At 44.4% G+C, this 26,995-nt stretch overlaps 2 protein-coding genes and 1 long non-coding RNA gene across 6 annotated transcripts in view; 1 reads left to right on the plus strand and 2 right to left on the minus strand.

The window, feature by feature from the left end:
- Positions 1-26,995, minus strand: part of LOC138735961 (EF-hand calcium-binding domain-containing protein 5-like) — a 217,460-nt gene that overhangs the window by 27,236 nt on the left and 163,229 nt on the right. The window lies entirely within an intron of this gene.
- On the minus strand, positions 15,533-17,649 carry LOC138735964 (uncharacterized). The gene is made up of 3 exons (XR_011340033.1): positions 17,411-17,649; positions 17,173-17,279; positions 15,533-16,452 (listed from the first exon to the last, which is right to left on the minus strand). It is a non-coding gene; the product is annotated as an uncharacterized lncRNA (long non-coding RNA).
- The window catches only part of snx21 (sorting nexin family member 21), a 32,723-nt gene continuing 21,976 nt past the window's right edge, over positions 16,249-26,995 (plus strand). The window contains exons 1-2 of the mRNA XM_069884681.1: positions 16,249-16,941; positions 17,504-17,764. Coding sequence (XP_069740782.1) covers positions 16,875-16,941; positions 17,504-17,764 — 328 coding nt within the window. The 5' untranslated portion in view covers positions 16,249-16,874. The remainder of the gene's footprint in view (positions 16,942-17,503; positions 17,765-26,995) is intronic.

Genomic DNA, 26,995 nt, shown 5'->3' on the forward strand with positions numbered 1-26,995 from the left:
CGTTTGATCTTTTTTTATCAGTTGAATTTACTGATATTAGAGGATGCAGATATACAGGAGTTAGAAGAACCATTTACTGATTCAGAAATTAAAATGGCTATGCTGGAAATGCCAAACGGTAAATTGCCTGGTGATGATGGATTTTCGGTTGAATTTTATAAAATTTTTAATGATGATTTATCTACAGTGTTTGGGGATGTATTACATCAAGTTGGAGAACATTATGAATTACTTGAGTGTTGTTCTAGTGCATTAATTAGAGTAATTCCAAAATATGATAGAGATCCTTTGAAAGTATCTTCATATAGACCAATTTCATTGTTAAATGTAGATTATAAAATAATAGCTAAAATATTAGCGAATAGATTGGCTAAATTTTTACCTAAGTTGATTCATATTGATCAAACAGGTTTTATAAAGAATAGATATGCTTTAGATAACATTTTGCATGTGATTAGTTTGATTAATAGATTTCGACAATCTTCAGATCACCCGATGTTGATATCCCTAGATGCAGAAAAAGCATTTGATAGAGTTGAATGGAAATTTTTGTTTAAAGTTTTGGAGAAATTTAAGTTTGGTCCTTTTTTTATTGGTTGAATTAGGGCTCTATATAGTAAACTGGTAACTAGAGTACTGACAAATGGTTTGATTTCAGAATCCTTTAAATTAACTCGATCAACTCGTCAAGGTTGTCCTTTTTCTCCAGCTTTGTTTGCGTTAGTGATTGAACCTTTAGCACAGTTGATAAGACAAAATACACAGATACAAGGTATGAAAGTTTTAGATGAGGAGTATAAAATTAATTTATTTGCTGATGATGTATTGGTGTATTTAACAAACCCAGCTCAGTCACTTTTGCACTTGAAGGAGTTTTTAATACAATATGGATGCCTTTCTGGATATAAAGTTAATTGGGAAAAAAGTGAAATATTACTGTTAAGTGAAGGAGATTATTCAGTTTATAAGAATATTATTAATTTGAAATGGACTGATAGAATTAAATATCTGGGTATAATTTTGAATGTTAATTATCAATCTTTATATAAATTAAATTATGTTCCGTTAATGAAAAAAATTAAAACTGATTTGATTAAATGGAAAGATTTACCTATTAATTTAATGGGTAGGATAAATACAATTAAGATGAATACCTTTCCATGTATACAATATTTGTTTCAATCTATTCCGTATTTACTTGATAATATTTTTTTCCGAGATTTGAATAAAATGGTTAGGGAGTTTTTATGAAGGGGTAAATTTTCGAGTGTAGCTTTGAATAAATTAACTTGGAAATATGAGTTAGGGGGATTACGTTTACCACATTTTCAAAATTATTATGAAGCAGCCCAACTTAAATTTATTAGTTCGCTGATGGATTTGGTACGGCCTCCTAGTTGGGCTAAAATTGAGATGGCAAGTATTTCTGAATTTGAAATACATCAATTTTTGTTTAGATGGAATATAAATTTGTTACAACAATATAATGTGCCTATACTAAAACATTTAATGAAGTTATGGATAAAGAAAAATAAAATGACAGGCTCTAGGGATAAATTATCGGCTTTGACTCTGTTGTATAATAATCAACTTATTTCTTTTTCAATACATAATCGAAGTTTATTGCATTGGAGATTTAGAGGTGTGAAAAATTTGGGAGATTGTTTTAAAGAGGGTAAATTTTTATCTTTTAATCAGATGAGGGAAGGTTTTGGTATTGATAAGAACTCTTTGTTTCTTTATTATCAAATTTGATCTTTGGTAAAATGTATGTTTGGTAAAGATATGATTTTACCTGAAATGACTAAATTTAAGACTTTTCTTATGAAGGTACCAGAAAAGGGTTATATTTCATCTATGTATCAAATATTACAGGATGGTATGGATAAAAATAAATGGGAAGCGGATACTGGTTTTATTTTTCCTGAAGATGATTGGTTAGATATCTGTTATGATACTGTAACGCGATTGATAAATGCATGTTATGCAATGATTAACTACAATTTTTTACATGAATTATATTTAACACCTGAAAAATTAAAAAAGTATGGTTTTCATGAATCAGCTTTGTGTTTTAGAAGTGGTGATACGGTTGGAACTTTTTTTCATGCTGTTTGGTCATGAAAACATATACAATCTTTTTTGGAAGAAAATTCAATCGTTTTTAGAATATCTGTATAACATTAAAATAGTTTTAGATCCGACTGTATTTTTATTGGGTAGTTTGCAACCTCTGAAAGGCTTGGGATTAGATAAGTTTCAGCTTGCTTTTGTATATTTAGCTTTATCTGTAGCGAAAAAATGTATTGCTAGTACGTGGAAAGATATAAATATGATTGATATTAATAGATGGCATAATGAGATGAAATATTGTTTAATAATGGAAAAAATTACATATGTTTCACATGAAAATTATAATTTTTTTATTAATAAGTGGTTGTTATATTCAGAATATTTACATTTCAATGTATATTGATTAGATCTTAATATGTATATTTAATTTTTCTTTAAAAATCTTTCTTTTTTCTTTATAGCTCTCCTTAGGAGAGTTCACTGAAGGGGGGGGTGTTATTTTCTTTATATAAAAAAAACATTCATGTTTATGGTTAATTGTTGCATATGTTATATATTATTTGTTTTTTGAACGAATAAATAAAGTTTAAAAAAAATCTGTGGAGTTGAAAAAAATCAACACCCCTCTGATTTTAGCTATTGATGATGAGTGCTATTGAGAACCACGCAAGAATTTGAAAAATATATATTGATCATCCCTGCAAATATGAGTCTCCTGCACAAAAATGATGTCAATATAAAGGGATCTTAACTTCTTTTAATAGGAGAATTTAACCATTTAGGTTCCAAGAGGCTCCATAATTAACTATTATTTTATATAGATTGAAATTAAGTAATTTACATAATTACTTGTGCAAGAGAGAACATATACCACATGGGGAGATGTGCTCATGCTCCATCAAAAATAATCCAACATAACAACCCTCAAGATTGACCAGTTTAAAAAAGACCTACTTTAATAGCCTCATCCCCAATCCCCAAAAACAACTACAAGTGCCCAGGTGGACAACATGCTAACTAAATACCCTCCCCTCTCTCCAACTGGCAAACCTCAATTATAAACCCAGGAATTTATACCATATACCATGAGAAGAAAAGATTTAATGAGTATTTTGTCTACAAACCACATAGTATCCATATCAAAACATCAAACATTCATCTATAGTAAATGAAAGAAGTAGTTTTAAATTGATCAAAATAAGATTGATCATCTTCTTCTTAAATAAAAGGAAGCTGATTTTAGATCGAAGTGCATAAAAAGGCCAATTCATCTTTGGCTTGGCTTCGCGGACGAAGATTTATGGAGGGGGTAAAAAGTCCACGTCAGCTGCAGGCTCGTTTGTGGCTGACAAGTCCGATGCGGGACAGGCAGACACGATTGCAGCGGTTGCAAGGGAAAATTGATTGGTTGGGGTTGGGTGTTGGGTTTTTCCTCCTTTGCCTTTTGTCAGTGAGGTGGGCTCTGCGGTCTTCTTCAAAGGAGGTTGCTGCCCGCCAAACTGTGAGGCGCCAAGATGCACGGTTTGAGGTGTTATCAGCCCACTGGCGGTGGTCAATGTGGCAGGCACCAAGAGATTTCTTTAGGCAGTCCTTGTACCTTTTCTTTGGTGCACCTCTGTCACGGTGGCCAGTGGAGAGCTCGCCATATAACACGATCTTGGGAAGGCGATGGTCCTCCATTCTGGAGACGTGACCCATCCAGCGCAGCTGGATTTTCAGCAGCGTGGACTCGATGCTGTCGACCTCTGCCATCTCGAGTACTTCGACGTTAGGGGTGTAAGCGCTCCAATGGATGTTGAGGATGGAGCGGAGACAACGCTGGTGGAAGCGTTCTAGGAGCCGTAGGTGATGCCGGTAGAGGACCCATGATTCGGAGCCGAACAGGAGTGTGGGTATGACAACAGCTCTGTATACGCTTATCTTTGTGAGGTTTTTCAGTTGGTTGTTTTTCCAGACTCTTTTGTGTAGTCTTCCAAAGGCGCTATTTGCCTTGGCGAGTCTGTTGTCTATCTCATTGTCGATCCTTGCATCTGATGAAATGGTGCAGCCGAGATAGGTAAACTGGTTGACCGTTTTGAGTTTTGTGTGCCCGATGGAGATGTGGGGGGGCTGGTAGTCATGGTGGGGAGCTGGCTGATGGAGGACCTCAGTTTTCTTCAGGCTGACTTCCAGGCCAAACATTTTGGCAGTTTCCGCAAAGCAGGACGTCAAGCGCTGAAGAGCTGGCTCTGAATGGGCAACTAAAGCGGCATCATCTGCAAAGAGTAGTTCACAGACAAGTTTCTCTTGTGTCTTGGTGTGAGGCGCCTCAGATTGAAGAGACTGCCATCCGTGCGGTACCGGATGTAAACAGCGTCTTCATTGTTGAGGTCTTTCATGGCTTGGTTCAGCATCATGCTGAAGAAGATTGAAAAGAGGGTTGGTGCGAGAACACAGCCTTGCTTCACGCCATTGTTAATGGAGAAGGGTTCAGAGAGCTCATTGCTGTATCTGACCCGACCTTGTTGGTGTTTGTGCAGTTGGATAATCATGTTGAGGAACTTTGGGGGACATCCGATGCGCTCTAGTATTTGCCAAAGCCCTTTCCTGCTCACAGTGTCGAAGGCTTTGGTGAGGTCAACAAAGGTGATGTAGAGTCCTTTGTTTTGTTCTCTGCACTTTTCTTGGAGCTGTCTGAGGGCAAAGACCATGTCAGTGGTTCCTCTGTTTGCGCGAAAGCCGCACTGTGATTCTGGGAGAATATTCTCGGCGACACTAGGTATTATTCTATTTAGTAGAATCCTAGCGAAGATTTTGCCTGCAATGGAGAGCAACGTGATTCCCCTGTAGTTTGAGCAGTCTGATTTCTCGCCTTTGTTTTTGTACAGGGTGATGATGGTGGCATCACGAAGATCCTGGGCGACTTCAACACTCGTGTCGGCAAAGACTCAGAAACCTGGCCAGGAATCCTGGGCAAGCATGGCGTTGGCAAGTGCAACGACAATGGGCGCCTCCTGTTGGAGCTCTGCGCAGAACAGCGACTTGTCATTACAAACACCCTTTTTCAGCAGAGGGACAGCCTTAAGACCACCTGGATGCATCCCCGATCCAAACACTGGCACCTCCTGGACTACATCCTGGTGCGAGAAAGTGACAAACAAGATGTGCTCCACACCAGGGTCATGCCTAGCGCGGAATGCCACACTGACCACCGGCTGGTTCGCTGCAAGCTCAACCTTCACTTCAAGCCAAAGCCCAGGAACAATAAAGCCCCCAGAAAGAGGTTCAATGTTGGAAACCTGCAGTCAGACGAAGCGAGAGGAAACTTCCAGGCAAACCTCAAAGCAAAGCTCGACGTTGCAACCCGCCTCACGGACCCGTCCCCTGAAACCCTCTGGGATCAGTTGAAGACTACCATACTGCAATCCACTGAAGAGGTACTGAGCTTCTCCTCCAGGAAAAACAAGGACTGGTTTGACGAAAACAGCCAGGAAATTCAGGAGCTGCTGGCAAAGAAGCGAGCTGCCCACCAGGCTCACCTTACAAAGCCGTCCTGTCCAGAGAAGAAACAAGCCTTCCGTCGCGCATGCAGCCATCTTCAGCGCAAACTCCGGGAGATCCAAAATGAGTGGTGGACTAGCCTCGCCAAACGAACCCAGCTCAGCGCGGACATTGGCGACTTCAGGGGTTTCTACGAGGCTCTAAAGGCTGTGTACGGCCCCTCACCCCAAGTCCAAAGCCCGCTGCGCAGCTCAGACGGCAAAGTCCTCCTCAGCGACAAGATCTCCATCCTCAACCGATGGTCAGAACACTTCCAATCTCTTTTCAGTGCCAACCGCTCAGTCCAAGATTCCGCCCTGCTCCAGCTCCCTCAACAGCCCCTAAGGCTAGAGCTGGATGAGGTCCTCACCCAGGATGAGACATACAAGGCAATCGAACAACTGAAAAGTGGCAAAGCAGCAGGTATGGATGGAATCCCCCCAGAAGTCTGGAAGGCTGGTGGCAAAACTCTGCATGCCAAACTGCATGAGTTTTTCAAGCTTTGTTGGGACCAAGGTAAACTGCCTCAGGATCTTCGTGATGCCACCAAAAAGGCCAATTAATCAGAAAGCAAAAATCCATTATATCTATCAACTAATTAAAACTGTTCCAAAACAAAGATTAAAAAATGAAATTCAAACTTAAGACTATACGGAGCTAAAATTATACATTTAGTACTGAAAGAGAAAACAATGAAGTCATTATAATATTGGAATCAATATGTAATTCGACTTCCAATTTTAAACAGAATTATAAGTAAAAACACAGAACACTGGTACTTAAACATCCACAAAACTATTATTATGTAACACAAGCACAGTTTTAATATAATTAAACCTAAAACCAAAAGAGAAAGTAATAAATGTTATGTCTTAATAACATGAAGTACTCATACTTAAACTGATTTTGGGCTTCTAATTTATCCAAAGCCTTTTGAAAAATGTTGAAGGTTTCCTTTATAGGGTCGCTCTTGTCCATTCGACCTTCCACGTACTTGAGGGTTAAATCAAGCAGCTTTGTAAATTCAGAAGTATCTAAAGGTTTGCCTTCTCTGTTTTTTTTCCATGTTATACTTTCTTGGCTCTAGTTTCCATTTCAGTCAGTTAAAGAGCTGTAGACATTCCTCTTAATTATATAGTCTTCTGAAAAGAAGTAATAATCAATCTTCTTATTCTTCAGTCTCAGTAGTAAGTCTTCCTTTATTATTCAAGTTAGTTCATTAAACATAGGTTGTCTGGTATTCTGTAAGTAATAAAAAGTTTAGCACAGGCAAAAACCTGTTTCTCCATAGCATGCCAGTAGGCACATGCTTACATTTTATTCATACCTTGATGAACGGCTTGCCTAAAATATTGGTTATGTAACTTTATCTTTGCTCTAAAGCACTGTTTTACCTGCTGAGTTTCTCTAGTAACGTGCTTTTACTTCAATCACTGTGTCTGCAGGCTTTTGTGTTTTACTCTTGGGATTTCCTGAAATTGGCAACATTCTCTGTAGATGTTCTCGATAGGGGAAGGGTTTTGCCTGTGTCCACTACCATTTGCTGGGGATTGTGAGGGCTGTGTCCACTACCATTTGGAGGGCATTTGCTCAGAGGCTCCAATCTCCTGCACCATTCAATAAACAAAGAAGTAAAGCAAACTATCAAATGGATCATAAAATATTGCCCATCGATTATGAATCATTTATTCATAAATGCAACTCGCCACATCCAGATTCCCATTTCACACATTTTAATGGATCCAAAATAATGCCCTTATTATATATTTTTTTAACCTACCAAAATAAAAAAGCAAAAAAAAAGAGATCAATACAAATTATTTATCTGGTCTTTGCCAATCAAAAAAAAAACAACAGAAATCCAAAACAGTCTGGAAGGTGAAATCAAAATACAAATTAACTCATTTGAAAATAGTTTAAAAGGATGCCAAATCTCTCAAACTTAAAACAAAGGTATCAAAAGTGCAACTTCTAATTTTTTCTCAACTTAAACATGACATCGTAGTGGCAGCTACACTGCTCCTGAAAGAACACACACAACCAGACGGGTTGAGCAGACTAGTTTATTGCAGGCTGTTGAGCTGTACTTATACACCCAGCCCGGACCTGACTGAGAAATGCGCTGGAGGGCGCTGACGTCACCTGGGCATCACGTGATTCCCCCAGCGTGGGCTTCTGAGCCCTGTGCTGGAAAGAAGGGAACACCCCTGTGATAGTACAGATCTATCACCAATGTACATAGTGTATATAGTTACTGTATCTAGACTGTGCTTACAGCGATTGGCTGAGGGCTAAGCCACACCTATTGTTTGGGCCTTAAAGGGTTGTGTCCCTAGCCAGGTCGGATCATTCCGGACTGGTCGGCCACCTGTGAAGAGCTCCGGTCTTTTGCTAATAAAAGCCTTGGTTTGGATCAACAAGTCTTTGGTTCTTTCGACGAGCTCTACAACCCCCGATGGTGCCATTTTGGCCGGCTGCCCCACCGCGTGGCTTACGTGGAGCTGGTTCGCCTGCCTTGTGGTGAGCCACCACACAGCTGCCCTCCAGAACCGCCGCCAATGTCTTTTTTTGCCCAGCAGCCTCGCTTCTTGGGCTGAGCTACGACCACGGGCTCAGTGGGATCGAGGTGCGCTGGCTTCAGTCTGTCCATGGTAAATAGCTCCCGCCTGCCGCCAATGTCCAGAGTGAACATGGAGCTGGAATTCTGTACAATCCTGTACGGTCCCTTGTACGGTCACTGCAGAGGTGCCGCAGTCAGGCCAAGCCGAACAAAAACGTACTCCACAGAAAGCAGTTCACCGGGAATGTAAGACGGGCAGGTGCCATGCCTAGGTGGTGGTGGGGGTTCGAACTTGTCCAAGCGTGCCCTGAGGTGAGGAAGTAGTTCGTGCGGCGACTGCTGGGGATTGTGAGGTGTGTTGACGAACTCACCAGATAGTGCCAGCGGTGCACCATAGACCAACTCAGTAGATGATGCCTGGAGATCTTCCTTGGGAGTGGAGCGGATGCCCAGGAGCACCCAAGGCAGATCGTCCACCCAGTCAGGACTGGTGAAGCGGGCCATGAGTGTTGACTTAAGGTGGCGGTGGACGTTCGACCAGTCCATTGGCCTGCGGGTGGTAGGCCGTGGTGTGGTTTAGCTGGATCCTCAACCTGTTGGCGAGCTGTGCCCAGAGCGCAGATGTGAACTGGGCACCCCAATCGCTGGTGAGGTGACCAGAAACGCCGAACTGGGCAACCCAACCGTGCAAAAGTGCTCGGGAGTAGGAGTCATTGGAGGCGTCTGGCATCAGTATCGCCTCAGTCCAGCGAGTAGTGCAGTCCACCATTGTAAACAGGTAACGGTTGCCCCGGGAAATGGGCAAAGACCCGACGATGTCCACCTGAATGTGGCTGAACCATTCCCGGACATGCTTGAACTCCTGTACGGGTGCCCTGGTGTGCCTGTGCACCTTGGACATCTGGCAATGGGTGCATGTTCTGGCCCAGCCCGCGATCTGCTTCCACAGCCCATGCCATATGAACTGTTCTGCCACCATCTGGACCGTGGACCTGATGGATGGATGTGAAAGGACCTGGATGTGACGGAGGACCTGCCTGCACCACTGCCGGGGAACCACTGGTCGTGGGGTGCCCATGGAGATATTGCACAAGATGGTGCCTTCACCGCTCGGAGTCGGGAGGTCTCGGAACCGCAGGTCCATGATGGCAGTATTGAAGGCCCTCATCTCCTTATCAGACTTCTGGTACCGGGCGAGATGGTCGAAGTCGAAGCCGGGCATCAACATGCAGATGGCCGGTTGCGACAGTGCATCAGCAACCACATTGTCCTTCCCCGCCTTGTGCCGAATGTCAGTGGTAAACTCCGATATGAAGGAGAGGTGACGCTGCTGGCAGGCCGACCAGGGATCCTTTGCCATCGCAAGTGTCTGGGTGAGGGGTTTGTGGTCGGTGAAGATGGTAAAAGTCCTCCCCTCCAAAAAATAGCGGAAATGTGGCACCGCCAGGTACATGTCCAGTAACTCGTGGTCAAAGGCACTACATTTGCGTTCCTGTGGGCGGTGCAGGTGGCTGAAGAATGCCAGCGGCTTCCAATGTCCATTCACCTGCTGCTCCAGGACGTCACCGACAAATGTGGCAGAGGAATCAACAGAGAGTGCCATATCCAGGTCGGTGTGCGGGAAGGCGAGCATGGTGGCCTTTGTAAGGAGATCCTTGGTGGCTTCGAATGCAGTGCAGACTTCTGTGTTCCAAGTGAGCGTTTTGTGCTTGGCTGTGATGAGGGCGAATAGCGGCTGCATGGTGCGCGAAGCTCCCGGGATGAAGCGGTTGTAAAAGTTGACCATACCCGCAACTCCTGCAGCCTCTTGAGGCTGTCCGGGAGTCCCTGATAGCGGCGACCTTCGTGGCAGTGGGCGTGGCTCCTTCGGACGTGATGGTATGGCCCAGGAACTGCATGGGCTCTTTCCCGAACTGGCACTTGGCCGGGTTGACAGTAAGGCCGAAATCGGCCAGCCGTGAGAAAAGGGCACATAGGTGGGCCTTATGTTGTGCCTGGTCCTTGCTGGTAACGAGGATGTCATCCAAATATATAAAGACAAAATCCAAGTCCCTGCCCACAGAGTCCATGAGGCGCTGGAAGGTATGAGCGGTGTTCTTGAGCCCGAACGGCATGCACAGAAATTCAAACAAGCCAAAGAGGGTGATGATGACCGTCTTGGGTATGTCCTCAGGGTGCACTGAGATCTGATGATATCCGTGCACCAGGTCAACCTTGGAGAAAATCCTCGCACCATGCAGGTTGGCCATAACGTCTTGGATGTGAGGGATGGGGTAAAGGTCAGGAACTGTTGCATCGTTGAGCCGTCGATAGTCTCCACAGGGACGCCTGCCACCAGGATGCCTTCAGGACCAGTTGGAGCGGCGAGGCCCACGGGCTGTCAGACTGCTGAAGGATCCCCAGTTCCAACAGGTGTGAAAACTCCTCCTTCACCACCTGGAACTTGTCAGACAGGAGCTGGCATGCCTTGGCATGAACTGGTGGGCCCTGGGTGGGGATGTGGAGGAACACCCTGTGGCGGAGCAAGGCAGCGGAGAACTATGGCTTGAGGAGTGTCGGAAACTCGTCCAGGATTCGCTGGAACTCGTCTCTGGGCATGCTGATCGTGGCGATCTGCGGTTGCTCCAAGCAGGAGGCATCGAGGTGAACGGCCTGGAAGGTACGGGCGTCAACCAGGCACCTACCTCAAATGTCCACCAGAAGCCCATGTGCAAGGAGGAAGTCTGCACGCAGGATGGCAGTCGGAAGGGACGAGATGGAACCTCCACGCAAAATATTGTTGGCTGATCTGGAAGTGGACTGTCTTGTCTCCATACGTCCGGATTGCTGTTGCGTTGGCCGCACGGAGGGAGGTCCATGAGGTCAGATCCTGGACTCGACGGCCATGGCCAGGATGACGCTGATCTGGGCTCCAGTGACAACAAGGAATCGCTGGCCGCTGACTGAGTCCCGCAGGTAGAGGAGGCTGTGTCCTTAGCCAGCCACCATAGCAATTAACAGCAGCCAGCCTGGTTGTTTCCCTGGGACGTGGAGGGCTGACGACACTTCCGAGCCTTGGCTCCCCAGTGCTGGTGATAGAAGCAGAGGCCTGGAGCAGATACTGTGGCCTTGGTTAAGCTTTTTGGGCCCTTGCATGGGCCGTATGTTCTACTGTAGCATTAGGGGCGCGCTTGGCGTGGTTGTGCCCATTCCTCGTGACCTGCTGGACCGCTGAGCCCTCCGGGAATTGTGCAAGCCATAGCTCTTGGGACTTCTAGATGACCTTCCTTGGGTCCGTGAAGCTCTCCTGGACCAGTAGCGGCCGGATGTCCCAAAGCTTATGGTCGAGGAAAATGTGCTCGAAAAGTGGGCAGTTGGTGTGCTCATTCATGAGTGCGAGCATCTTGATCATTAGCTCCATCGGGGACCTATCCCCCAGGGCTTCGAGGTGTAGCATCCAAGCAGTACACTGGTGTCTGGATAGTCCGAGGGATCCGGTAAGCACTCATTTGACGGTCTCGTATTTTTCTTCGGCGGGTGGTTGCTGAATGAGGTGCAGAACACATCTGGCTATGGCCTGGTCCAGGGCAGCAAACACATGGTAGAATTTGGTCATGTCAGACGAAATCTGGCAGAGGTGAAACTGAGCCTCCACGTGGCCAAACCAGGTCTCCAGCTCCTGAACTCAGAATTCAGGCAGTTTCGCAGCTGTAGCACTGATCCCAGGCTCACTCATGATGAGGAGTCGGGGTCACCAATTGTAGTGGCAGCTACACTGCTCCTGAAAGAACACATACAACCAGATGGGTTGAGCACAGTGAGCAGACTGGTTTATTGCAGGCTGCTGGGCTGTACTTATACTCCCAGCCCGGACCTCGCTGAGAAACGCGCTGTAGGGCGCTGACGTCACTCGGGTGTCACGTGGTCCCCCAGCGCAGGCTTCTGAGCCCCATGCTGGGAGGAAGGGAACACCCCCGACAGCACCATTTTGGCTGGCTGCCCTGCCGCGTGGCTTACAAGCGGGGCCGGTTCGCCTGCCTAGTGGTGAGCCACCATAACATAACATAAGAGAATCATTGCATTAAAGTAGGTGAATTAAAATCTTTCCACCCTAAAATTTTTAAGTCAGCACGAGATGGCAGCACAATTTTTGTAACAATGTATTCTATTTTATAAAATCATGTTTTATGTTATATAAAAGTTTCTTGAACCACATCTAATGAATGACATGCTTGACCAATTATATAACCACACGCACATTCAAGTTAAGCTGGCTTGATCAGTTTCTTGCTGGATTTATAGATATTCATATAACATCAAATTACATCACATAATGGTTAATAGATTAGACAACTCAGTTGCATAGATGAGTCAGGCCTCAGGCCTGTTTCATGTTCTATGGCTCATAAGCTCACACCATAAGTTTACTAAAATTACATTTTATTGAACTTCATTGAATGAGCAACACCAAACCAGGAAAGAAATAATCAGCAGGGACACTGTTTTAAAAAAGTTATTTATTTTAATAAATTGACAAAGTTACTTCTAAAATGATTAAAAGTAATTAGTTTTGAAATGTCTGTAAATATCAGATAAAGGCTCACAGACTTTGTTAGATGAAACCTGCCTTTGACTTTGATTGTTGTTAAAGATATTAGTGGTTCATGGGTCAGAGCCTATGAAAGCTGGCGCAGGCTGACTGGACACTCTTATCTGTACAAGGTTAGTAAAAATCAAGAGAGAGTGCAAGGGGAAATGTGGCATTAAACTACCTTGTCACGTGGATGTAATTAAAAATCTCCCTTTAATTTGAGAATAAACAAATAAATGAGCTCTTCAACCATTATACAAAACATTTGCACCATTAATTCTTTAATTGGTTTATGGGACTTTGTTGCAGTAAATTGGTTGCCTAATTGAATGTAAAGAACTGCAGGATATTGGGAATATATCAAAGTTACCACAGACATGTAATTTCTTTGATATGGGGATTATTTGTATGCAAGTTCTTGTGAAGAATTGGGGATTCAGATACCACTGAGATTTCTTATTTTTACAGAACAAACATGTCATTGAAAAAGACCATGGTCCACATGCCTTATTACTCAATGAATCAATGAGTAAAAATCCACCAGGATATCAAGACCCATCAGGATCTCATATAGTATTACGACCAAATCTCGACTCACTCATGAGCAAGTTTAATGAAAAATAATCTTGTAAATGTTCTGGATTCTCTAGAAATGATCTGAACGTGTCCAAGATTACTCTTTGGATCTGATTGTAATGAAATATTTGTATTTTCTAAGAAAGCAATCTCTGCCTCTTTTTGAAACATATCTGGCAAAACCCTGTCCTGATATTTATCCTTGAACTGATGTCCCATCTATTTGATTGGACAGACTCTTCACTTGAACATCATTGCTCCTTCAGCTTATAAACAATTTCCACAAAAGACAACCTGCCCCTCAGTGATGACGCTGCTTTCATAGTGAAGGTCCCTGAAACACATGAATACATTTCACATTTTGGGAACCATCTCTCATTGAAAACAGACGTTAATGATGAAATTCACCACTGAAAATATCCACTGTATCCCATGCACCCAGTTGAATTTTTGCCATCTAAAGGAAGAATGTCCAAATATCAGGATCGCAAATCCACCAGCAATCACATGAGAGCAGCACTTATTCATCCATGTACACCTCAAAGATATGGATCATCTGCAGCAAAGGTGCCAAAGCATTGGAGAGTCACCACCAATGCCATCTCCACAAAATCTTCTAAATGGAACTAAGGTCAGCACCCTCCCCCAGGCCAGCAGTGCTGCATGGAAGGTGTAATCACACTCAGGAGTTGTAACATCACTTGCATGGTCAATACCAGACTCCAGAAACAGGCTCACAGAGCTTCAACACTGGTTAAGAGTACGATAGGGTAAAATATTCAAGGAAATCCCAAAGTAGAAATTAAAAGCCTCTCTGAGTACTTGGAAGCCCAGTTAATGTTGTGGAAGTACTTATCCACAGTATCTACCTACTTGCCCTGAACTCCTGTTCCACCTGTGGCAAAGTTTGCAGATGCAAATTAGGAGCAAGACTGCCATTTTCATGCCTGCACCTCCATTAAATTGATTGTAATCACAACTCTATACTCTACCCAGAGTAGCCTTCTACTTCTTTCCTTAGCAAGTATCTACTTATCCCTGCTGTAAATATATTCTCAGCACCAGTCCGTGTCAGTGTTGTGCAATTGCTCAGCAAAAGGAGATGGCAGGCACTCCTTCCGTCTGATAGCCTATAGGCCACCCTTGAACAAGGATCACATGAAGCCATGTGGTGGATGGTTTTTACAAGCAGATTCTACATATTGGAATTTATGGTTGTAAACTAAAAATGCTGGGCAGATGAATCTGTTCATCAATGGCCAGGGTTACCCATCCAGTATGGATACAGCAATTGAAGGCGGCAATGGAAAACCACTTTAGTATTTTTCCTTGTGTAATCATGAACTCAACATCAACTACGGTCTCAGCTCCAAGATGGCACCTTCACCCAAAGAGAACAGAGGAAGCAACAACAATTCAGAGGGTCAGAGATTGTGACAGATGGAGAGACATGATCGCCCCCGTCGAATGGCAAGGCACCTGAATGATGAAGAAATATATTCAAAGTGTTCTGCTTCTACTGCCCTTTCAGGAAGAGAGTTCCAAAGATGCATGACCCTTTCAAGCAGACCAATCCAATTTATAATTCTCTAATCTATAGGTCATGCATCTCCAGTATGCGTCAGTACATTTAAAACAGGGGTGATTGAACTACTATTATAAACTCAGGGATTTATTAAACGATAACAGAGTTTCTTTTCTGTAATGAACTCCCTTTATGTGTATCAAGAGATTGCAATGTTATCATAATGAATGTCGCCTCAAAGAGCTTCAACCTTAAGCTTAACCCTTTCCCACCAGCCATCCAGTGATTTATCTCTTCTTATGACCATTTAGTTTCCCTGTTTTTCACTGTAATATTGGCCTCAGTCACTGAGTGTAGTTGGAGGATGACCATTGTATCTTTATAGTTGAGAAAGTGTTTTAAGCCCAAACTCTGCAGGCTATCACTAGACAACGGGTTTTCCCCCATAAAAGGTTTGCTTCCTGAAAGTAAATTGGAGATAATGATAGACAACTTGAAGCTGAACATAAAGATTATTTTAGATTTGCTATATCATGTCGGAAGTTGAAGAAACTTAGCCTTTATTGAATTTAGCATGTTTAATAGCATAATGACGCTGACACATTGCATTAATTGAACTGACCTAAAAATATTTTGCTGCTGATTTTCAATTGTACTCAGCATCTGATGCCTCTCACGTCAGTGTCCAAGAATAGTCAGCCAGCACTGATGGATTCCATTTGCTTTAATACCACTTTTCCACGGTCACAATGTCATGGTGAAACCTTTCACCATGTTTGTCACTGACTGCACCAAGATCAGCAGGGAAGACGTCTGAGTGCAAAGGCAGAAGATGAATTTTCAATGACAGGCTGCACTTCCTGGTTTTTTAGTAGACTTAAAATATGACAGGAAATCACAAAAATGGATTATATCTTTAAAAAAGTTACATGATAGGAAAGTTTTAAGGTAATTTTTGTGATCAGCAGCCCAAAATCTATAGAATACACCCAAAAGTGTTTAGGAAACAAAATCTTTGTTGTCCAGCGTCTCTCCTTCCCCACGCTCTTTTCCTTCTAAAGTGTCCATGAGAATATGGGGAAAAAATGATGAAACAATGAATGTAGGAACTGTATAAAATCCTCCAGTCTTCCAGCACCTCACCTGCTGCTGACGGGTCTCTTCCCCACATTTCTTCTCCAGCTTCCTACAATGGCCCAAGACACATTTAGTTAGTCCCCAGTGTTTTAATCTGCCTCTATGCATTTTAAGACGTCCAGCATCTTCTTTGGACTCTCTTTAGGATATTGCAATTTACTCACCAAAGATAGAAAGTGGCATGCAACATAAACAACAATTTGGGCCAATATATTTGTTCGATAGGGGGAGTGATAGGGACTTTTTTTAAAAAAAAACAATACTTGGATAAACAGAGTTTTGTCCTCCTGGTATCGTTAAATCAAATCGACCTCTTCCCACCAATAGCTTGTGCCGACGCGTTTAGCGTGCTGGGAATACTCGGCAGGTCTCGTAACATCCAGAGAAAGGAAACAGCCGTCAACGTTTCGGGCTTGAGCCCTTCGGGAATGTTTGCGGCTCATCGAACAGTAGATTAATCAGCGTTGATCTGCGATGACCTTTCGCCGCGCCCTGGAACGTGCAAAACAAAGTTTCCAAATTTTGTCCACGTTAGGACTATTGTTAACTTTCACGATGAAAGAATTTAAGACTGAGCGCTGTCCATTAATTTCCTGCCCGACACGCCCGTCGCCCTTGAATTTTATATACACTTTCAATGTTAACTTTCTTTCGAACTAGGTTTCCTTTCCTCTCCTTCAGCTTTCCCAACCCAACCCGCTCCTCTCCGGGCCTGGCCTCGCCCTTCGCCCGCAGTCCCGCCTCCCTCGGCCGCCGCTGGACCGAGGACAGACAGGCAGTCGTCCCGAGTTGCTGGCGCCGGAGCTCGGCACTGAACCGGGATCTCCCTCGCCCTGCCTGCAGGAGAGCGGAACACGACCTCCTCACCAGCGGCCGCCGCTCGCTGCTCTTTGCTCTGAAGGGAAGGAAATGGAATGTTTCCCCATCTGGGAAGGAGCCGCGTTCGGCCGGACCAGCGTTCAACCCTGAGCCGCTTCTCGGGTCAGTCCATCGAGAGCGAACGCGCGCCTTGTCTCTCCCCCGGCCGCAGTGTCGTCGGGACGGGACGGGACGGGTCGGCCGCTGCCTTCAACCGAGCGAGGACGTGTGGCAGGAGGGAACAGCCCGCTCCGCAATGGGGGCACACCCTGGGGATGTGTCTGCAGACAAACTTATCTTTCCTCTTTCACGATCAAGCTCTCGTTTGCCTTTACATTATAAAGAATCACGTACTTCCTTATTGAGAAGGAATGCATTCGACGCACTGGTGGTTCGTGAGAGTAATCACAGCAGCTTCCCGTCTCCCGGGTGGCTCTCAGCCAATGTCCTCAGGGCTGTCGCTGCTCGGGATGAGGAGAAGGACAATTAATGCGATGTTGCTGTGATTTTTGCTGGTTATAATACTCCATTTAAAAGGAAATGTTTATGATTAATAACAAGGTTATTCGACTCTTAAAGCGGATGAACTCACACAGGTCATTGCTCTCTCGTGTGCGGTCTCTCTGAATGCTCTGTCCGGTTGCTTCACGGTCATGTCAGCATGGACTTGCTTTGCTTTTTGCAGGCTCTGGGCCAATGGCCTCGAAACTTCTGCACAGGTTTCGGAGGAAAGCTGAAAAGTGCAGCGTGGCCGATGAACCGGTGGAAGACTTTCCCGAGGGATCGGAGCTCTATGACGACACGGAGGGGGTGAGCGCTCGCCTCAGTGGGACGCTGAGTTTTGGAGACGCGTGTGTGGTAGAGGAGGACTGCGCCCAAGACGATGCTGTGGAGAGTGACACTGAGTTTTTGTGCAGCGTTGAGAGTGATGGGGTTGAACGGGCAGGTAAAAAAGAATAAATCACATTTATTTTAAAAATGTAAACTGTAAATTCTGAAAATTCGAGATTACACTATGTGTTAATGACTTGTGTTGTTGACTTTGTTTACCAACTTGAAACCATGTTAGATACCTAGATTGAGTTATTGTGGAATAATGCATATAGAACATAGTACAGAACACAGGCCCACTGTGTGGAACACAATGCCAAATTGAATTAAATTTCTTCTGCTTGAAGAGATCCCTACACCTCCAAGTTTCTTCTTCTTTGGCTTGGCTTCGCGGACCAAGATTTATGCAGGGGGTAAATGTCCTCGTCAGCTGCAGGCTCGTTGGTGGCTGACAAGTCCCATGCGGGACAGGCAGACACGGTTGCAGCAGTTGCAGGGGAAAAATTGGTTGGTTGGGGTTGGGTGTTGGGTTTTTCCTCCTTTGCCTTTTGTCAGTGAGGTGGGCTCTGCGGTCTTCTTCAAAGGAGGTTGCTGCCCGCCAAACTGTGAGGCACCAAGATGCACGGTTTGAGGCGATATCAGCCCACTGGCGGTGGTCAATGTGGCAGGCACCAAGAGATTTCTTTAGGCAGTCCTTGTACCTTTTCTTTGGTGCACCTCCGTCACGGTGGCCAGTGGAGAGCTCGCCATATAACACAATCTTGGGAAGGTGATGGTCCTCCATTCTGGAGACGTGACCCACCCAGCGCAGCTGGATCTTCAGCAGCGTGGACTCGATGCTGTCGACCTCTGCCATCTCGAGTACTTCGACGTTAGGGATGAAAGCGCTCCAATAAATGTTGAGGATGGAGCGGAGACAACGCTGGTGGAAGCGTTCTAGGAGCCGTAGGTGATGCCGGTAGAGGACCCATGATTCGGAGCCGAACAGGAGTGTGGGTATGACAACGGCTCTGTATACGCTTATCTTTGTGAAGTTTTTCAGTTGGTTGTTTTTCCAAACTCTTTTGTGTAGTCTTCCAAAGGCGCTATTTGCCTTGGCGAGTCTGTTGTCTATCTCGTTGTCGATCCTTGCATCTGATGAAATGGTGCAGCCGAGATAGGTAAACTGGTTGACCGTTTTGAGTTTTGTGTGCCCGATGGAGATGTTGGGGGGCTGGTAGTCATGGTGGGGAGCTGGCTGATGGAGGACCTCAGTTTTCTTCAGGCTGACTTCCAGGCCAAACATTTTGGCAGTTTCCGCAAAACAGGACTTCAAGCGCTGAAAGAGCTGGCTCTGAATGGGCAACTAAAGCGGCATCGTCTGCAAGGAGTAGTTCACGGACAAGTTTCTCTTGTGTCTTGGTGTGAGCTAGCAGGCGCCTCAGATTGAAGAGACTGCCATCCGTGCGGAACCGGATGTAAACAGCGTCTTCATTGTTGAGGTCTTTCATGGCTTGGTTCAGCATCATGCTGAAGAAGATTGAAAAGAGGGTTGGTGCGACAACACAGCCTTGTTTCACGCCATTGTTAATGGAGAAGGGTTCAGAGAGCTCATTGCTATATCTGACCCGACCTTGTTGGTTTACGTGCAGTTGGATAATCATGTTGAGGAACTTTGGGGGGCATCCGATGCGCTCTAGTATTTGCCAAAGCCCTTTCCTGCTCATGGTGTCAAAGGCTTTGGTGAGGTCAACAAAGGTGATGTAGAGTCCTTTGTTTTGTTCTCTGCACTTTTCTTGGAGCTGTCTGAGGGCAAAGACCATGTCAGTAGTTCCTCTGTTTAACAGCCTTTTAAACACTATTACGGCATCTGCTTCCACCACTATCCCAGAGCAGTAATATCCAGGTACCTACCACTCTTTAAGTTTAAAAAAAAACCCCTACCCAGTGCTTTAAACACCCTTCATCCATGCCTCATAATGTTATAATGCAGATAGAGGGTTTACATGGAAAATTGCTGAAGGAAATGCATGAAATTTCATCGCCAATTGAGACATTCATCCCAATTTTGCAGCATCTCTCTTAAGGCAGTCATTGGCATGAAGGAGTACTTTCAGATTCTGAGGATTCTGTTAGGGCCAGTGTTATTGACAGGAATGGAGGCAGATAATTTGTGAGGTATTTTACTCCTGCTGTTTGCACTGGGCTTTAGTATTCCACTGATATGTGGAATTGAGGTTCCCTATTTCATTTGGGATCCTTTGGTTATAGGAGTCAGTGGTGATGTTGCATTTTTTTAACAAATAGTCTGAGAATATCCTTGATTTTTTTTTTCCTCTGGTAACCTGATAATCTCTTGCAGTGACAGGGTTTGGAACAGAGAGTCTCCTTTAGCAGTGGCCAGCCAGTGGAACAGACTTGGTGCGGTTAGGGTGTCAGTACCTGGAATGCTAGTCTGGGAATATGGATGTGAGATGTCAGTTATTCTGCCAGTGTGTTTTGTGGAGATGGCATTAATGGAATCTGTCCATTATTGTAGGTAGTCCAAGTCTCAGAGGATATTGGAAGGCAGAATGCAATTGAGGTTGGCAGCAGACATGGAAAGTCAATCAATTCATCACTTCTGTTGTCTATATTGCAGGCCATGATAAGGATGTCACTGTTTGAGCACTCTGAACTTTCACACACTTTGTTACATTAGTACCTGGCTGAGTGACATGAGAAGGGGATCTGTTTGGTGTATTTATAATCTGCCAGACTTTACAGAAAGTTTCTGGTATTCCACTCTTGTGTGTGTTTTAACTGTACAGTATGTCATAATCACTGCCAACATCCTATGTGACTGAAAATGAACTCTTTGACTTATGGAGATTCTTTCATTCAGGTTTTAATTACTTGACATGTTGCATTTGTATAAAACTCAGGTTAGGTTAAATTTGGAGCATTGGTGCAGCTCTTTTCATGGCTCCATAGTAAGTAGAGGTTTTAGAGAGGGTGCAAAAGATTACAGCCATGAGGATAGGTTGAACAAACTTTTCTCTGGAGTGTTGGAAGTTGAGAAGAGACCAATCTGAGCAGATGAAATTATGAGAATCATAGGTAGGATATTTTCCCCAGTGTGGAAATGTCAAATCAGTTTTAAGAGGAGAAAGGAAAAGTTTAAAAGGGATTTCCAAGGCAAGTTATTTGCACAGAGAGTGGTGGGTGCGTGGAACATACAACAAGGGAGGTGGTGAAAACAGATAGGATAGCAATGTTTAAGAGGCACTTAGACACATGAACAGGCAGGGAATAGAGGGATACTAACCATATGCATGATTACTTTAATTTGGCATCAAGATTGACACAGACATGATGGGCTGAAGGGCCTTTTCCTGGGTTGTGCTCTGTTGTGGATGTGTAGTATTTTTTTCTCTTTTTCAGTTAATCTCATCTTTATGTTGGTTTCTGTTCTGTATTTTACATTAAGTTATTTTCATTTGTACTTTCTGATTTATCTTCTGTCTCAGAAAAGTTCTCTCAATGACATTTGTGCAGAATCAGACAGGATTCAGGCATCTTGGGTACAGATCAAATACCTGAATTTTCATAGGTAAGTTCAATACAATTCTGTACAGATTTAAGAGGAGTACAGAGAAAGCATCATTTATTTGAAGCAACCTGAGCTCCAGATCCAAATCAAAGCTCCGATACAATCAGGAAGCCTTCAGTGCCTGAGGCCATTCAGGAGCCATTCTTGCCCTCAGCACCCTCTCAAATTTGGATTCCAATATTGGGTTCCCATTAGCAAGTCTCCAGCAGCCTGTAACCTATGTTAGTTACTCTTTTGACCGCAAGTCGCCAGCAGCACACAGCCTATGTGAGTCCTTCAACTGCAAGTTGCCAACTGTCTGCAGCCCATGTGTGTTCTTCAACAACTGAGCCCCTTGTTGGTCCATTGCCATGGTCGCCATCCTGTAGGGTTGCCTCCATAGGTGTATTCTCCCCATTTTTGGAGCCCTATACCGGTCTGCTTCTGCCCTGGAGTCTGGATCCCCGTTAAATGTTACCCAGCACAGGCACCATCATCTTGGACACAGACTTCCATAGTTGCAGGATTTTAAAAAAATCTCTGGTTCCTTTAACAGGCATTTAAAGCCTGTATGAAGCAGTTAACATTAGGACTGGGCAGTAGGACTCTGTGGGCAGTTCTGTGCCTCACCACTTAAATCTGTGCCAATTTCCTCAGTAAAGACATGCAAAAAACCTATTTAAGATCTCCCCTAAATCTTCTGGCTCCATACATAGTCTGCTACTCTGATCTTTAAGATAACCAATTTTGTCCTTTACTATCTTTACCAATTTTGTCCTTTACTATCTTTACCAATTTTGTCCTTTACTATCTTTATGCTCTTGCTATACCTAAGGAAGCCCCTTTGGATTTTCTTTCACCATGTCTTCCTTTAGCCGTCCTGATTTCTTTCTTAATTATATTCCTGTATTTCTTTTTTTATTCCTCAACTACCTCATTTGTTCCTTATTGCCTATATCTACTGTACACCTCTCTCTTAACCAGATCCCAAATATCCCTTGAAAACCAACATTCCTTTTGCCTGTCAACTTTGCTTTTAATCCTGACAGGAACATACAAACTCTGTACCCAAAATTTATTCTTTGAAGGCCTTCCACTTACCAAGCACATCCTTGCCAGAAAACAGCCATGCTTTCAAATTCTTTCGCATTTCCTTAAACTTGGCCTTTCTGTCATTGTGAATCTCAGCCTTATCCTTATCACTTTGGTCACTGGAGCCAAAGGTATTACCTTACACGTACTTCTGTCGCCTGTCCTGCCTCATTCCCTAATAGGAGATCCAGTATTGCACTCTCTTGTAGTACCTCTATATATTAATTTTGAAAATTTCCCTGAACACATTTGACAGACTCTAACCCATCCAGCCCTTTCAAAGTATGGGAGTCCCTGTCAATATGTGGAAAGTTTAAAATCATCTACCATCTCATCTTTGTTTCCTACAACTGTTTGCTATCTCCATGCAGATTTGCTCCTCCAATTCTCATCAACTATTGGGAGGTCTATAATATAACCCCATTCATAGGAGTTCAAGTTCGAGTTGATTTTTATCGGTTTGTACATACACAAATGGATAAAACTATGTTTTCATGGTCCATAGTGCGCATACGCACTCAGGACACTTTCTGTGGTGCTCTTGTAGACATAGGCTCGTGGCCTTGCCCTCCTCAACGTCCTTAGGAAGTGTAGGCACTGCTGTCCCTTTCTGATTGAAGAGGAAGTGCTATGAGTGCAGGATGGTTCGTCATTTCAATGGATACGAAGGTACTTTGTGCTCCTCACTCTCTATGATGGAGTAATTGATATGTAGTGGGGAGTGGTCTTCGTCTTCCTGAAGTCCACAATCATCTCCTTTGTCTATCCACATTGCTCTTGCACCACTGTATAAGCCTTTCAGGCTCCTCTCTGTAAGCCAACTCATCATTGTTGCTAGTGAGACCAATTATATTATGTCATCCGCAAACTTGATGATTCTGTTGGATCTGAACCTGGTAGTACAGTCGTTGAATTAGCAGGCTGAGTATGCAGCTCTGAGGTGCACCAGTACTCAGTGGGATGGGTCTTGACGTTTAGCTGTCAACCAGTATAGACTGATCTTTCAAACAAGAAGTCCAGAGTCCAGCTGCAGAGAGGGATACTGAGTCCCAGTGATTGAATGCCAAGCTGAAGTCAACGTACCACAGCCTGGCATATGAACCATCAATTCTCTTGGTAGATCTGCATGGATTGAAGGGCCAGGGCTATTGTATATGGTTTGGTTTGGCTGATAGGTAAAATGGAATGGGTCCATTGTTGCTGGTAGGTGTGCTTTGATGAGCTCCATTACCAGTTGCTCAAAGCATTTGATGATCATGGAGGTTAGTGCCATTTAGTCCAGCTACCATCGCTCTCTTGGACACCACGATGATGGTGGTTGCCTTGAAACCTGCAGGGACAATGGACTGCTGGAGTGAGATATTGAAGACGTTTGTTTGGACCTCAGTCGGCTGGTCTGCACATCCCCTCAGCTCCATCATCTGTGGACGAGCCCCATAGTCTGTCCTGTCTATGCACAGCTATGATATTTTCCCTGACAAGTAACACCACTCTTCCCCCTTCATCCCTCCCGCTCTATTGTTTCTGAAACACTAGAGCCCCGGAACATTGAGCTGCCAGTCCTGCCCCTCCTGCAACCAAGTTTCACTAATGGCAACTATGTCATAAATCCATGAGCCAATCCATGCTCTAAGTACGCCTGCCTTTCCTACAATACCCCTTGCATTTTGCAAGAAAGCTGTGCCATTAAGGAGTTTGGAATGAAAAACAAAAGAATGATAAAGACCGAGCTAGATGCAGAGGCAGTTTACTTTGGAGCTGTAATCGTGAACAAGACAACTTTCATGATGGAACTTGGAACCATTCCATCTACCCTACCAAAAAAAGGTAGTGGAAATGTGAAACTATTTGAGGATGTGATTCCAACTGGGTTAAGGTTCCACTTCGACAATACCCCCAAACGTATCTCATCTCAAAAGAGGATGCTTGTGTAAGACAAACATTATATTTCAGAAATACCACATTCAATGGATCATAAAGCAAAAGAAAAGCTACAAATTTGCTTGTGACCCATATTTTAATATAAAGCACACATTTCAAACTCTGGCCCGCTGGCCAAATTTGGCCCGCGATATAATTATATTTGGCCCGCAAGATCATATCAAAAATGTATTAGAGGTGGCCCACTGGCCGCCGCGCCAGTATAGCGCATGCACAGTAACTGCTGTGTCCCAGGGTGAGAGAGAGAGAGAAAAATCCTGGTCCTTGAAAAGTAGTGGTGGGTGGTTTTATAAACACGCTGTCGTGTCCCCCCGCCCGGCCCCCCCACCGCAGCACGGCCTGGCTGGTGTCAGGGGAAGCCAAGGCTGCTCCCCAGCGCCCGGAACCCCAGTGGCACAGCGTTTCTTGGAGCTGCAGATGGAGTCGGGACGCCGGAGGGAAGATTGGGGCTCCCCGCCGGGCGATGGGGACGCCGGCCGCCCTGCGCCTTCCCACCGGACCAGCGGCGGGTGCCCGGAGTACTGAGGTCCAAACAAACGTCTTCAATATCTCACTCCAGCAGTCCATTGTCCCTGCAGGTTTCAAGGCAACCACCATCATCATGGTGTCCAAGAGAGCGATGGTAGCTGGACTAAATGGCACTAACCTCCATGATCATCAAATGCTTTGAGCAACTGGTAATGGAGCTCATCAAAGCACACCTACCAGCAACAATAGATCCATTCCATTTTACCTATCTTCCGGAGTACACGTGGAGAGCGAGCCTGGTCGGGCAGGTAGGGTGGAACCCCCCGCCAATCTCGGGAGTGGCGTGGGCTGGATCAGGATTAGCCGCACTCACCTGCTCCTCCACTGCTGACCGGGATCCCAGCGCGGTCCTGAGTGCGGAGACTGCCCTGGAAAGGTCCTGGGACACCGGCACGAAAAGAAAAGGGGGTCCAGGAGAAACTCAGCAGGTCAAGGGGGGTCCGGGAGAAACTCAACAGGTCAAGGGAGGTCCGGGAGAAACTCAGCAGGTCAAAGGGGGGTCCGAGAGAAACTCAGCAGGTCAAGGGGGAGGGGTCCGGCAGAAACTCGGGGGGGCCTGACCTCGCCAGGACCATTGCCCATTCCCCCTCCCTGCCGCAGGCCGACCCGCGACTCACAGTGACGGGGCTGCTAATCCGCCGAGATGCCACCCTGCAGCGAGAGCCGATGCCCCCGCACTGTCGTTGTCCAACCCGATCGCCCGCAAACCCTGCCCTCCCGCACACAGGCCTGAGTAAGTATTATGAACTTTAATCTCAGGATAAAACAATCTTCCAATAGTTTCATGTCACAGTGATAAATATATTCCTGGTTAAAAATGGTCCTGCACCTGGATACAAGCTCATTAGGCATAAAACTTGAAAAGTGTGTAAATCAAAGGATATCTGTACCAATGGAAAAAGGGCATGGCAAATAACCCTGCTAGAGTTCATGCCCACAATCAGTCACCCATTTGATTGTTTCAGGAATCATGTTATTCTCCCACATTCTCAATAGCCCTCAGATTTTACTATTCGACAGCACACTAGCAATATTTGACAATCGTCTATAGAGAAATATTATTTATTGAATATTTTATTTCTCATTTGTTAATGCTTCTGGAAAGAGTTTATCCAAAACTATTATTAAACATTTATTTCAATAAGAAAAAATTTAACATTACATATGTTGAAAGAAGAGAAAACATGCAGATGTTGTTGAAAATTTTCAATAAATATTTAGTTCGGCACTCGACTTAGTCCAAGTTTTTAATTTTGGCCCTCCGTGAATTTGAGTTTGACACCCCTGATATAAAGCATTGATAGAACTTAAATTGTAAATAAGTTCTGAGATCTAGATTTTTCATTCTTTAGCTTTGTCAAAAACCAGGATAAGATGCACTTGGATTGATTAGAGGACTTGTTATGGGGAAGAATTGTTTTCCCTGGAGCTGAGGCTGAGGGTGGCCTAATACCAGGTATACAAAGGCATGAAGGAGTTTTGAAGGAATTCATAGGAGGTTATTTTACTCACACACACACACACACACACACACACACACACACACACACACACACACACACACACACACACACACACACACACACACACACACACACACACACACACACAGAGAGATCAATATCTGGAATGTTCTGCAGAGGTGATAGTGGAATAAGATACAATCATCACATTTAGGAGGCCTTTTGACAGGAATTGATCAAGCAAAGCATAAATGAGTTATTCCTACAATAAATGGGATTAGTGTAAATGGCAAAAACAGCTGTGATGAGCTGAAGGGCCTGTTTCTGTGCTGAGTGACTGACTCTGCTTAACGACTGACATAAGCAACAGTAGTAGGCTTCAGCCAGCAGTTCCTTTAAGCCTGGCCCATTCAACAAGATCAAGGCTGATTCAAATTTGGCCTCAGCTCCACTGTCATATATATTCCCATCCGATCAAAAATACCTGTTTCCACCATGAATGTATTCAGTGGTTCAGTCTCCAAAACTCTCTAGGATAGAAAATTTCAAAGATTTGTGCCCACATGAAAAATAAACTTCCTTGAAAGTGTGACCCTTCATTCTGAAACTACTCCCCTAGTTTTCAGTTCTTTCACCAGAAGAGTCATTATCTCAGCATCCATCTTGTCAAAGCTCCCTCAGAATTATATGTATGTCTACTCATTGAAATTTAGGAGAATAAGAGGGGACCTCATTGAAACATTTTGAATGTTGAAAGTCGTGGATGTAGAAA

The sequence above is a fragment of the Narcine bancroftii genome, chromosome 6 (assembly GCF_036971445.1).
Source record: "Narcine bancroftii isolate sNarBan1 chromosome 6, sNarBan1.hap1, whole genome shotgun sequence".
NCBI lineage: Eukaryota > Metazoa > Chordata > Chondrichthyes > Torpediniformes > Narcinidae > Narcine > Narcine bancroftii.